General features: G+C 40.2%; 2 protein-coding genes across 2 annotated transcripts in view; both read left to right on the top strand.

The window, feature by feature from the left end:
- Positions 1 to 13,558, top strand: part of LOC146626563 (receptor-type tyrosine-protein phosphatase H-like) — a 447,591-nt gene that overhangs the window by 50,292 nt on the left and 383,741 nt on the right. The gene's annotated exons all lie outside the window — the stretch shown is intronic.
- Positions 4,137 to 8,650, top strand: pax10 (paired box 10). The gene is made up of 7 exons (XM_085361364.1): positions 4,137 to 4,242; positions 4,428 to 4,625; positions 6,115 to 6,197; positions 6,333 to 6,489; positions 6,785 to 6,858; positions 8,319 to 8,451; positions 8,550 to 8,650. Exons 1-7 carry the CDS (start codon positions 4,137 to 4,139, stop codon positions 8,648 to 8,650), a joined length of 852 nt encoding a protein of 283 aa, XP_085217490.1.

The raw sequence follows: 13,558 nt of genomic DNA, 5'->3' as shown, positions 1-13,558 counted from the left end.
AAGACAAGAGGGTGGGGCAAATGTGTGTGTGTGTGTGTAATGTGTTAATGCTATATTTTTGGGTCCAGTTTTAAATCAGCTGAGCAGTTTTTGTTACTCAACACTCTTTCACTTATTCCCTGATTTCTGTATTCACTATTAGTATTTTTTGTTACTACATTTTTAGGAACTTCTTTTTCGATTTTGTTTTTTTTGCACAAGCTCTACAGTTTGGTTCCCCTTGTTCTCCTATTACAGTAAAATGACTTCCTCTGAAAATTATTATTTTACATGAAACGTGATAAACATACTTGTTCTGTATAAGATTGCCCGAAAGCTTAACCATGCACTGATTTAACTTCTTAAAAGCACATAAAGTAGCTTAAACCAACTAAAGATTCAAAGTACTTATTGTCATGTGTGCAAAGAAAAGCATTTCTCTGTACAATGAAATTATTTCTCTGCTGTCCACACACAGATGCCGGTTAATATGTACTAATAGATGTATAAATAAATAAATGGAGACAAAAAATGAAGTATTAAATAGATTTATGAAATAGCATGAAATAGATAAAGTCTCATTTGAATCAACTGTAAAAAGCTTTTTTTAAAACAATGTAATCACACAATATGCATTATGTATGAGTAGTTGTGAAATTTATCTATTCTGTATTATAAAAACTAATATCCGTGCTTAAAGTACGTCATGCTGTTATTCCTGTCAGGGTGAGGGTTTCTTTTAAGAAGTATTCAATATTTTTTTCTTAATTAAAGTGTCTAAACGTTTCTTCCACCACTGTTCTTCCTTGTTTTTTTACCTTTGAACTTGTCAAGTCTTTTTCTTTTCTCCGAGGCACGTCTTGGAGGAAAGTAACAGAGAAAGAGGGAGGTGCAGGGAGGGGGGCTTGGATGAAGCAATGGGGGCAGCGGCGAAAGAATAGCAGAGTATGAAAGAGAGAGGGAGCGACAGAGAGAAAGGGAGCGCAAAGTCTTGTCAACCGGAAATAAAACAAGCTGGCACCCTCCCCATCCCCAAGCCCCTACACCCACCCCAAAGTCACATACTTCTTCTTCACTCTCTCCATCTCTCTCCTCTGCCTCTCTGCTCCCATCTTTCATCGCTCTCTTCTCCTTTCTTCCGTTGCAAAGAGATATATTTAAACCCTGATTCTTCTCTGTTCTCGGGCTTCGACTCTACCGTGTACCGTCATACCTGCGTCATTACTTACACCTAAACTCAGACCTTGTGTGTCTATCGCCAAGGGTTTCAGTATGGTGCTCCTTTAACCCACTGTGGGGCCACACGCTGCCTTTGTTCATTGTCCCATAGCTGTAAGCTCTGCGTGTTATAGCAGAGGAACAATACCTCTGTGGTCAGGGAACAATACCTGGGTGTTCTCCCAAAAGGTGGAATTCAAACCACCTGGCCATCTGCAGCATCTAAACAGGCCCGAAACACCAGTGTAAAGATTTAAAAACTTTGGTTGTCTGATATCAAATAGCTGCTTTTGAAAGCTTTTGACTGTATAGCTGGACTCAGTTAGTTAATTAGATCACAGGCAGGTAAAACAAACCAGAAATTATTTGATACCTGAGTCATCATTTAAGATGAGAAATGAGAATATTTAAACCTGATACACGAAGGGATCCTGAATTGTAAAATCTATTTCTTCTGAAATTATAACTAAAAATGAAAACTAAAGAAAGTTATGTAAACATGTTTCCTAATTATTTTCTTTCTTTGAAAATCCTACAAATGATAATGCAGGCGAGTCGCCGCTGTAGGCCAAAGTAAAAGATAATTAACTGAATAAATTAGTGAATGGTTTTGTTAAACAGCATTTTAACTTGCTTTATAGCGTGACATGTTTATGTTCTAAAAATACATTATCATAAAACTATGACATTTTTGTCTTAAAAGGGAAATTTCATAGTTTTATAAAATGATAAAATGACGAATGAATATACAGATCATTTAAAACAGACTATCTGTTGTTTTAATTCAGATTTCCAGAAAAACAAATGTACATTTATCCCAAAGGTTTAAATATCAGTGAATAAATAAATAATAATGAGCTTAATAATAATAGCTAAAATAGCGTATTTATAGGTTGCAAATGAACTTTTTTCCTTAATTATATCTGGTCATAAAGAATATTTTTGTATCTAATGAGATTTGTAGTAAAATGATTGCTCATCCTTCCTCAATCCAGCTTCTTAGACAAGCTGGAAGAAAATAAAATGTAATGTTAACCTTAATATTACACAATAGACAGAAACATTTTGCTTGCTTACTTGTTATATTTATGTTTTTTTTTTAATTAAGTAACATGCTTGACATATTTTCAGCAGTTCAAATTGATGACTCTGTATTAAAATATGTATTATTAAGCCTATGGCCCTAACACCTGTCCCTAAGTAATTTCATTGCATACATTAATTCACATCATTTTCACGATGATGTAAAGTCTTATTTCCCAACAATCATCATGATTCCCAATTATCTTGTAGTCACTGAATCTTCTCATGCCTACAAGACTCTGCAGTAGCAGCAGGACAGCAGGTACATATAGATATGTCAAAGCTTTATCAAAGTTTTGTCAATCACATCATTTAAACATCTATAAACAAGAATCAGTACAAATTAGGCCCCGCTAGTTAGGACAGCAAGTTTAATTATGTTACGTGTCTGATTGCTAGACACTTGACAGCTGGTTGTACTTAATATTTATGTGTAATTTATGGCTAAAATTGAATTCCATCATCTATTCATCAGCCACTATCATTCCATTATCTGTGCTTTATGCTCTAGTCTCTCGGCCTCCCCTCCTCCTCTTGCTGGCATTAAGTTCAAACTTGACACTGATGTTGACTCACTTTGTCACCCCTCGGTGGCTCTCTCTCTCTCTCTCTCTCGCTCGCTTTCTCTCTCTCTCTCTCTCTCTCCCCATCGCTCGGAGGACAAGAGTGCCCGCAGACGCATTTCTCTCCAGAGCCCCCCCTTTCACTCTTTCACTTGCTCTCACCCTGTCTAACTCTCTCCATCTCTCTCCTACTCTCCTCTTTCCACACACACACGCACATCTACACACACACGGTATTGTCAACAAAGCTGGAGAACAAGGGACGTTGGGGGACCAGGGGAATAGAGGTCCACGGAGGAGGCGAGTAACACACACAGGACCCCCTCATCATTTCATCTGGACGCTTGGTAAGTTTGAAGAAATTGTGCTGTGTGTTTCGTTTGGTTGCTTCTTTAATTGCCGGTTTATCGCGGGCTATGGGGTCAGCATCGTCACCACTGATATTTATTTAAAAGATTTCTGGACTTTATATTTAAATTGTCATCCCTGTGCACCCTGATCTAACGGAATCACATTTGACCTTTGACATTTTATTACGGCTGTAGTTTGTAAGATGTGGCTCCGTAATGACATACCTTTACCCTTCTTGTATAACTCTCCAATGAGGAAATCTTCCCACCTCAAACATAAACCAACAGGAAAAGAGAGCAGGGTTTTTTTTTGTGTTTCTTTTGTTTTAACTCTGAGCTGGGTAAATATTTATTTAAGCTGATAACACTGATAAATGAAATACGTTTGCACTTTATCTTTCACAGTGACCATTAACCATGAGTTTGTTTTGGATGCTTTATGGCTGATCTTGCTCGCAAAGCCGCTGTACAGTATGTGATTGCCTGTTTTTTGGCTGCACAGACTTGCGAACATGTTTTGGTTTACTGGGGGGGGGGAAAGGAGCTGAAAGCAAGTAACACCACAAATGTACTGCCTTTCAGAGTGGTTTCTAATGTACTTCATCTCCCTCTGGTATACTAGCCTAGCAATGTATAACACACACTCGTTACGACAGCGAGCATGTAACTAACTCCATTTCTGCCTGTCATCATGAGGCTAATTCACTACAATGCCAACCATGTGTGAATTCATGCGATATGAACCCCTCCGCCTTCTTCTTCTTCCTCTTCTTCTCCTCTTTTCCCCTACCCCTAAACCTTGCCTCCCCACCCCACCTTAGGAGGTACGATTTGGAGGATTGAAGAAGGGAGAGAGGAGCCAAGGTGCCAGTAAACAGGGTCAAACACGCACGCAGGACGGGACTCTTTTATTTCTCTTCATGGTGGTTTGGACACTCGTATTATGTATGAGAAGTTAACCATGCTGAACCTACAGAGCAGCTCTAACTGGAGTGGGCCTAACAACTGGTACCATGATCCCACCGCCATCCAGACGCAACATAGCACAGGTGAGAGGACATTTTCTGTCTCACTAGATCATAACACAGCCCTCACAGATCACAAGGAATATGTCTTTGATTTTAAACCACTTTCAAAGTCGTTTCGTGGCTACATCACCAGCCTTTACGATCTTAAAATATGAGACACACACCCATGTAACACACATCTCTTTTGTCACCTTCATTGCTGCCAGTGTCTGAGGGATGTCTGCTGGACACGGAGGGCAGCATGGGAGCCGAGGCAGGGGGGGGTGGAGCGGGCAGGGTAGGAGGAGGAGTCCCCGTGGAGCGGGATGAGGGCGAGGAGTCTCAGCTGAGGCTGCAGCTCAAGAGGAAGCTGCAGAGGAACAGGACCAGCTTTACGCAGGAGCAGATCGAGGCTCTGGAGAAAGGTCAGGCCATGCAAGCACGCACAGCACTCTCCTTGCAGCCAATCGCTGCTCTCCACTGGTGCGAGCCAGACCAGAGCGTGTCATGACACAGCTTGTCTTGCTGCTTTCCCCCCCCCTGACAACACCTTTTCTATTGGATTATATTTGTTACACCTTGTTTGCAGGAGTTTCTTAAATGGCTGTGGGGAGGGGGGGGATGCAAATGAGAAAAATCAAAAATCATCCCGTGTATATTTTGGAAGGACATCATCTTTATCAGAGCCTGCAGATGAGAATAAACATTACCAGATGCAAATTATCCACAATCCTCACTCCACAAATATTCCCGATCTGGTCCAGAATAGCCTCCAGGGACATGTAAAGCAGAGGTTTGATAATGCGTGTTTGCCGCGTTTGTATTATGCAGCGAGATCTGGCCCTCGTAGCCCCGATACCCTCTGAGAGGGATCAGAAAGCCACCCTTGACTGGATATGGCTGCAAAGGGCCCTTGAGCTAAATAAGGACGCAATGTCCACTGTGCAGCCGAGTGGAAATGTATCACTGTGGTCACTCTGTGCAAATGACATTAATGAGGTACACTGACCTCACTGCACAGCCAAGGCACAATAACAATCATGTGTTGACACGGACGCCAATTATAACCAAGCCAATTATAACAATTTGCAAGACTCAATTTGCAAATGTATCATTATTTTTGCTAAATAAGTATTCATTAAGTATTTCAGATCATTTACTGACTTTTCGGGTTTCGGTTTCTCTCTTGACATTTTACTAAAACATTTGAACGGAAACAGTTCAGACTATAAAGACAACTAGATCTGAAACTTCAGAGTTCATCAGGATGAATCAGACTGCCGCTTACAGGGTGAGGCACATTCGCGTTTCGACTTGTCAACAACAAAAATGTCAGCAGTTTGTCACCTAGAAATGAACTCCTTTGATGCTCTGAAAGTGAAACTCTCACTAATACGAAGTGTCTGGTTTCAAGCCACACCATTTGTTAGACACCTTGTAGTAAGTCACTTTATATGCAAATAAGTGACAAACAATGCAATTTTCCAATACTAATTAAGAAAAACAATAACCTGCAAGGATTTTTCTTCAGTTTACTTTTACTCAGCCTTCTGTGAAATAAAGTGCTTAGACAGCTTCTCAACTTGAATCCTTTCATATGAACTTTCTGCGTGTTCCATAATCATAAATATTTTATACAAAGTGCAACAGATAAATATTTCAAAAATGGTTGTAAGGATACAGCTCAGCATCCTGGATTTATATGTTCCAAAGAAGGATAATTAGTAATGCTGATATTAAGCAGTAATTACCCAATATGTAGTTGGTTGATTTCTGCTAAAATGACTCTATAAAAGTCAATTTTTGCTTAATTCTAATTCAGACTAAATTATATGATGGTTCCAAAATAGGTGAAGAGCATGCCAGGCTTAGGACTCACTTTGTGTGTTTGATGATGCTTTATATCTTCCGCAGAGTTTGAAAGGACGCATTACCCAGATGTTTTTGCAAGGGAGAGATTAGCGAACAAGATCGATTTACCTGAGGCCAGGATACAGGTGAGAAAGCTCTCAGTCCTCCTCTACAGTCCCATTTATTTGTTAGGCCTAACCTGTAACAGAATCCAAATATATAGACCAATGTAGCTGTTAACAACAAGACAAACGGGTGCAACGGGACTCTTTGATTGGCAGGTGTGGTTTTCAAACCGAAGAGCCAAGTGGAGGAGAGAGGAGAAGCTGCGCAATCAGCGGAGGTCAGGCGGTGTGACTTCTTGCTCGCAGAGCCAAGCCCCCCTGAGCACTTCCTTCAACACGTCTGTCTATCATCAGCAGCACAGCAGCAGTTCAGGTGTGTTTGTTGACTTAACTCATACAGCACACGAGGAGCCTGAAAGCAAGACTTTACCTATTCTCTCAATAATTTATGTATTTGGTGACAGGAATATTTTAGTAGTTTATAATTACCAGCCTCAGAGCTCCCTCTGCTTGACATTTGCAGGCTGGCAAACCATTAGAGGTTCTCCATTAGAGCGCATCTATATTAAAACATTTCCACTGCGAGATGCTTGTGCGTAAATTTGTGCGCACATGCTCACTGTGCGTGCACCCTGTGTGTCTCGCTCTCTTCCTCTCTCTCTCTCCAGGGTCCATGTTGAGTCAGGCTGAGTCGTCCCTGCCCAGCTACAGCTCCCTGTCAGTTTTCTCATCTGGAGTCCAGGTTGGAAATTCATCATTCGTCATTCATCATTTATCATCAGCACCTTCCAAACTACATCACATTCATCATAACAGATCAGAACCTGTTTATTATCACTTCTAGGCTCTGAAATTCATATTAATCAAAGTTAATAAATGATTCTGCAGCTGATAATAAAACGTGGTCACAGCAGTATTCTTTAATATTAGAGACATATGGTTTGAAAGACCTTTAAATTGATTGATTTTTTTAAACTGATGAACGATTGTGACATCGTGTGAATGAATATGAATTACATTAGGGTTGTTTTTTGCTTCTCTCAAATTTTGACTGACATAATGCCATAATTTGGACATTTTTACAGTCAAATAGATCCAGTCAGTTCTTAATAAGGTTCTTATAGATGTGGCTTCAAGCAAAGCACCCAATACACGAAACTGGAGATGTACACTTGTTTTTCTGACAACTTATAGCTCCTTCTTATCAGCCAAACTTTATTAATCATATTTTTCAACCACTGAATTCCAAATTCATTTTGCATTGAACATTTCTCCTGTGGAAAATGCAAAGGGTGTGTCAGGTTGAAGGCCTTGGCAGACTTTGGCATTGTTCTGAAAGCTGGAAGGTTTGCAATATTGTATAAAAGCCTTTGAACAAAAGGTTTGTTATAGAATATGAAATGGTTTTTTAACGAAAATGCAGTTTGCTTTCACATTCTTTGTCAGGAGCCTGCAGCTAATCCCCACTTTGAGGGATGTAGGATGCGCAGCTCTGTGGGTTTCCAGTGGATTGTAATTCATGTGTGCCAGAGCCTCAACAATAATGCATTAGAAATGTCTTCCCGGTCTGATTTCTGAAAATATTATCATCGCAACGTTTAAATCTTTAAAAAGATTTGAAAGAAAACCTTGACTCTTTTTGCATCTGCAGTATTAAACAAAAGCGTGACGCTGCTGTTGCCGCCGCGCTGAACCACAATCCGACCATACCACAAGCCTCTAGCACCTCCGTGTGGTTAAACCCAAACCATGTTGCTGTAACTGTTTTAGTGCTACATGGTCTAGTACAGCGGTCCCCAATCGCCGGGCCTCGGACCGGTACCGGTCCGTGAGTCTTTTGGTACCGGGCCGCGAGAGTTGAGGCTCAGGTGTCAAATGTATAGTTTTCAGGGTTTTTGTCGGTTTTCAGCATTATTTTGTTATCATTTTTATCGTTTACTCTGTTTTCCTGGGTCTTTTCACGTGTGTTATGAATAAATCTTCTTTTTTTCGGTACCGGTACTAGTTTTATTTTGTTGTATTTATCCGCGACACCTTAAAGGCCGGTCCATGAAAATATTGTCGGGCATAAACCGGTCCGTGGCGCAAAAAAGGTTGGAGACCGCTGGTCTAGTAGACAGCAATGATTCTGCTCTTAAAAGTAGACTTGTATGTAATGCGTACCAACATCTTTCTCTCCTCCACTCCTGTGTCCGCTCTCAGTCAATTCCTCCCCAGTCGGCCTCCTCCTACTCCTGCATGTTACCTCCATCTCCTTCTGCACCACGCAGCTTTGACTCATCAGCGTACTCCTCCCCTCATCTGCAGTCTCCACCCTCGGCCAACTCCAACACGGGTGAGCGTTTATTAGCATCACTTTGTTATTTGCTTTATTTCTATCTGTGATTTCTGTCTGACTCTTTACGCTTCTAACTGTTTTTCTCCTCTATTCAGGGCTCATATCGCCTGGGGTGTCAGTGCCAGTCCAGGTCCCAGGAACTGAGCCGCAGAGCATGAGTCAGAGCCTGGGTCAGTACTGGGCCAGATTACAGTGAACAACAGACAATCGTTGCCAATCAGCACGACGAGAGAAGAAGAAGGAAAAAAAGGGCATGTAAAATAAAACGAGTGCGAAGAAAAGAATATAAGCAAGCACAGGGCTGAGCTATAGAGGGGCCTCGAAGGGGTTGCAGACCCCAAAAATGCATTAAATGTTTACAAATTCAGCCAAGAGCAGCTTTGGTTGCACTTAACAGTACTCCGGCTGTACTGGTGTTATCTTAGTATTATCAGGTTGCACTTTTGGATAGTATGTGTACATAGCGCTGAAGTCAGGGTTAGGTATAGGATCAGTCTGAGGTGTGTTTAGGATTAGAGTCAGGATTAAATCAGGGTTTAATGTAGCATTTGATATTTAAGACTTAGCTTTGAAACCTTCCAAAATTCCATTACACAGTCTGGTTTTTTCTTTTATAAGTATATATGATCCAAGCCAAAGCACTAAAAAGAACAAAGAGGAAAATACTGGTCTTCCTAAAGCTCAATACACATTTCCGAAAAAAAAAAGTGTTTACATTTTAGAATTATGTTGCAAAAATGTTGTTTATTCTGTTCAGTTTAATTAAATAGTGCCAGTTGACAGCAGAAGCCATCTCAAGGGGTTTTATGTTGTAAGGTGATGACCCTACAATATTCGCAAGAGGACTATCGATTTAACAGCAAAACTTGCTTTTAACCTCCAGCGAAACCATCCTCCCAGAGGTCAACCATCCACCACAAGCACTCGGATCGTTTATCAAAAAAGGGTGCAGGAGATTGCTTTGAGTTTTAAATTATACCTGACTTTACTTCTACCCTTCAGCTTTAAGATCAATCCTTAAGGCCAGCGTATGTCAGGTGTATTGTGAAGTGTAACCACAGTTTCTTGTTACTTGAGCAGCTCAAAGATATTGTGATAGCTAGCTTGTTCGCTAAGCATAAGCTGTGTGAGGCTACTGTGAAGATTTTAGACTTGCTTACAGCAATCACTTGTACTGAAACTAAAAACAAAAAAACAAAAAAACAAAACATACCATAACAAGTGTAAATCCTGCCTCTCCTGCCAGCAACATTACACTGAGACCACATATTTTTGTACAGACATCTGTGTATGATGAAGATAAGTGTGAAATATTGTCGGATGTTATTGGAGGGAAGAATGTAGCATGCTGTAGGCTCATTCACTCTCAAAGCACAAGTTTGATTAGTAATGCTGATGTCAGTACTGGCTGATCATAAAATCAGTCTACACAATAATAAAAATGGCATTAGCAGATTTTTGGGGGGCAAACTGTAAATCAGCTACATTTTGTCTCTATTCTATATGCTGTGGATGTAATCTTTTTATTCAATCAATCAAGAAATCAGAAGCAATTCCATAACAAAGTTTGCAGTGATATATACACGATACACCACATCATAAATATTTATTAGCCTATGACAATCAGTACAAAAACATAGTGCAAACACTCAAAAGACAATCAAAGCTGGAAGTAGAGGTAAATAACTGTGAAGTTAATGCAACACTGTCAATACAACAGCAATGGCTTTAACAAATGTGCATGACCAAAACAAGCTGCTACAGACAATCAGCTCCTATCAGAAATGAAATCAAGTATTGTACAAAAAGCTGTTGCTGTAATCTGCAGAGTTTGAACCTCTGCTCACTTTCCTCTGACTATTGGTTTTATTGATGCATCTCATACGAAATGTCTTTCGGCCCTTATTTATTTGTGTTTTCACTCGTTCACACAAGTCCTTTGTGTTGTTTTTGTTGTTGTGTGTTGTGTTAGTACTGTATAGCTACCAAGAGTCAACCCTTTTGTGAAGGCCTTGGATCCCTTTAATGAAAATTAAACTGTGTGTAATGAATCATTAAAGGTCTGCGTTTGTGACATTGTTTTGCACTTGCATGGTTTCACAAGTTTTAAAAGAAAAGGGTAATAGTGATGTGTATGTAGATTGGCAACAGGCTAGTAACTGGTCAGCTATTTACGTAGCAACATTATTCATTCCAAAATACAGTCAAATTGGACCATTGGCTAGTAAATCAAAGGTTATTTGCAGTTAACCTCGGCATGCTTGGTGTGCAGTGTGTGCTTAAAAAATTTGAGGATACGGGACAAGTGCTGGACAAAAGAAGTAGTAGGCCTAAAAAATGACTATGTAGAGAAGATGAACAGCTAAAAGTCATGTGCATGAAATGTGAAAAATAAATTCAGCAAAGACCTGACACAGGACCTGGGAGATAGGTCAGATCCTAAATACGCATCTGACCCTTCAGCTGATCTCTGAAGCCCCGTCTGAGGAGCTAAAACCCAGACATCAACATTACTGAAGCAGGAATAACAACAACAGAAAGGCAGCCAACATTCAAAGATTAGGGTTGAAAGTCCTACAAGAAGCCTAGAGAACTTTTACTGGAGACTAATTAAAGAAATGAGAAGAAGGCTTTGCTAAAAGAGTTCAGGCTGTGTAGAAGAATAAAGGGGGTCATACTCCCTAGATTTGTACATACGTTGTTTCTGGCTTTTATCATGCATTTCCATGTGTGTATGTGTTGATACATTTTTGCATTTATTTCCCATTTATCTATCAAAATATAAAGAAATGATGGGTGACTCAAGACTTTTGCATGGTGCCGTAGAGTACAGGCCAACAGTATTAGGCTGTTTCTTGAACAAACAGGAAAACTGGAAAACATCATCTGTCCATTCCAGCAAGATTGTTTAAACTCAATTTCCCAGAGTTCACCATTCAGAATCTTTTGTTCAACAGCATGAATGGAACATATGCTGTCAACCACTACTACTAAATATTGAGCAGCTAAAAGACTGATCATTTCCCACAGGGAAGCGACATGAAGTGGGCATGATGGAAACTGGCCTGCCATTAGCGGGGCTGCATTTATGCGCTAATGGCTCCACTCACTTGGGCCCTGGAGGATGAACAGAAATTAAATACGGGAGGAGAGGAAGACGGGGGGGAGGGGGCAGGGAAAGATAACACCAGTTATGCTTTGCAGAGCGAATGGAAATGTAGACCCACAAACATAATGTGCTATGAGATGCCAGAGCACTCAAGCCAAATGCAGCATCATCCGTTCTCCAGAAATGTAGACGTAGACTGATGAGTAAAGGTAGACAGAACTTCCAGAAATTCCATGAGCAGTTTCCATGTGCTGTTAAAAAAGGCTAAAATGTCTTTAAAAGTTTCAATTTAATTTCTATCACCCTGTTTGCAAATAACTTTGTATTTGCAAAGTTTGTATATTTTTTTGTATATTTTGTCATACTCATTTTTTTGGCATTTGTCATCCTCTGAGGTTTCTCCTAGCTGCTCTAATGTGTTTCCTTTCCTGACAAATAATAAGTTTCACTTCCCTTTGGCAGTTCACTCAGCCCTCTGGACAAAGAGACTGAATAAGTGAAGTTGTGTTTTGTTAAGTGTTAAAATTACTGTACATTTCCGACATTCTACTAAATTGAAGAAACAATTGGATTTTTCAAAATAGATACAATCAATAAAGATGAACCATTGTTGCTATGGAACATGGAAGCTGCAGTGCCTCTCATTTTTGAAAAGAATTTACATGTTGTCTGTAAATCAAACCCTACAAATGTGGCATCACTGCAAAAGCACAACATGTCTCTTGATAGGACATTAGGACTCATATATATTGCATAAACTATGCTTGAGGTCTCAGACTCATATCCTACACAGAGAACAAGAATGAATTCCTGGATCTTAGAAGGATATACAATCACACAAAGTATGTTTACTACACATTAGGATGATGTTTGTGGTTGCTCTAACCCAATAATTTGATGTGACCCAGATAATAATTAAAGAAAAATTAAAGAAATGACTCCCTAAGTCTCTTCTATTTTATTACCTGTACCAGAACAAAGACAGGTCAAAGCATCAGGTAAAAAATGGTGATACTGACTCGGACCTGAAAAATCTTGTCTAGTGTGAGAGCCCACAAAGCCACAGGTTCTTTCTATTTCTACTGAATTGTACATGAGTCCTCTGTCTCATTTGGTCTGTATTTTCAGGTTTGAAAATGTTTAAATTAATAAACAAATGAATAAGTAAATAAACAGGTTTGTGAACCTAAATGTAAACAGCCTGTGCTGCTTGGCTTGAATGCGTGATAAGAAGGCAACTGGACTTGTTTAGGTATGTGAAGATGTTTTGACCCACTAATCATGTGAGGCTTCACATAAGCCACAGAGTGCATAGACTAGTGTACAGTGAATAGTCCTCTGACTTTTACGTAGGAAAAAACAGAAAACCATTGCAAAACACATGGCAAAGCATAGGAGAGCCACGGCAACAGGACAAGACTCAGCTGTGCGTTTGTACTCTTTCAGAAATGCCAGTGGTCACATTGTGGACCAAAATGATGGAAGACAGAGATAAGTAAAGGAGGCCATGCACCTCTACTCCGCCATTGCTGAACAGATGTGGTGGCTAACAACACCAGGTACCAGCCACATGCAATGCAGGCTTGAGAGTCCTTCCAAGAGATTTCAACCCCTACTCACGCCTTAACAGCTCATGTGGTGGTGGGGTGGGGCAATGTCTTATAGTGTGTTCCAGTTCAAGTCAGAATTTCTAACTGGAAACTCAGATTTCCAACTTGGAAAATCTGACCAGCTCCACCAACCCCAACTTCACAATCCAAAATGTCAGCAGTATATGTAAATATAAGTAAAACCGTAAGCCCCTATATGTGTTTTTTGTGGGCAGGCCAATTGTGGGTATTCCTGGTGTTCATGTAAGCTGACCCATCCAGGGCCCATAGCAGATTTGTCCCTTTGGACCTTGAATTCATACCATGTAATTGTGTAGCAATCCAAAATAGGCTTTTCAACTGAAAACCATTAACCACCCCCCCCCCCCCCCCCCCCCCCCCCCCG

This window comes from Diplotaxodon limnothrissa, linkage group LG8 (genome assembly GCF_057381915.1).
Source record: "Diplotaxodon limnothrissa isolate DT_005_m linkage group LG8, D_limnothrissa_male_GT1.1, whole genome shotgun sequence".
NCBI lineage: Eukaryota > Metazoa > Chordata > Actinopteri > Cichliformes > Cichlidae > Diplotaxodon > Diplotaxodon limnothrissa.
This window is presented reverse-complemented; position numbering and strand designations above follow the sequence as displayed.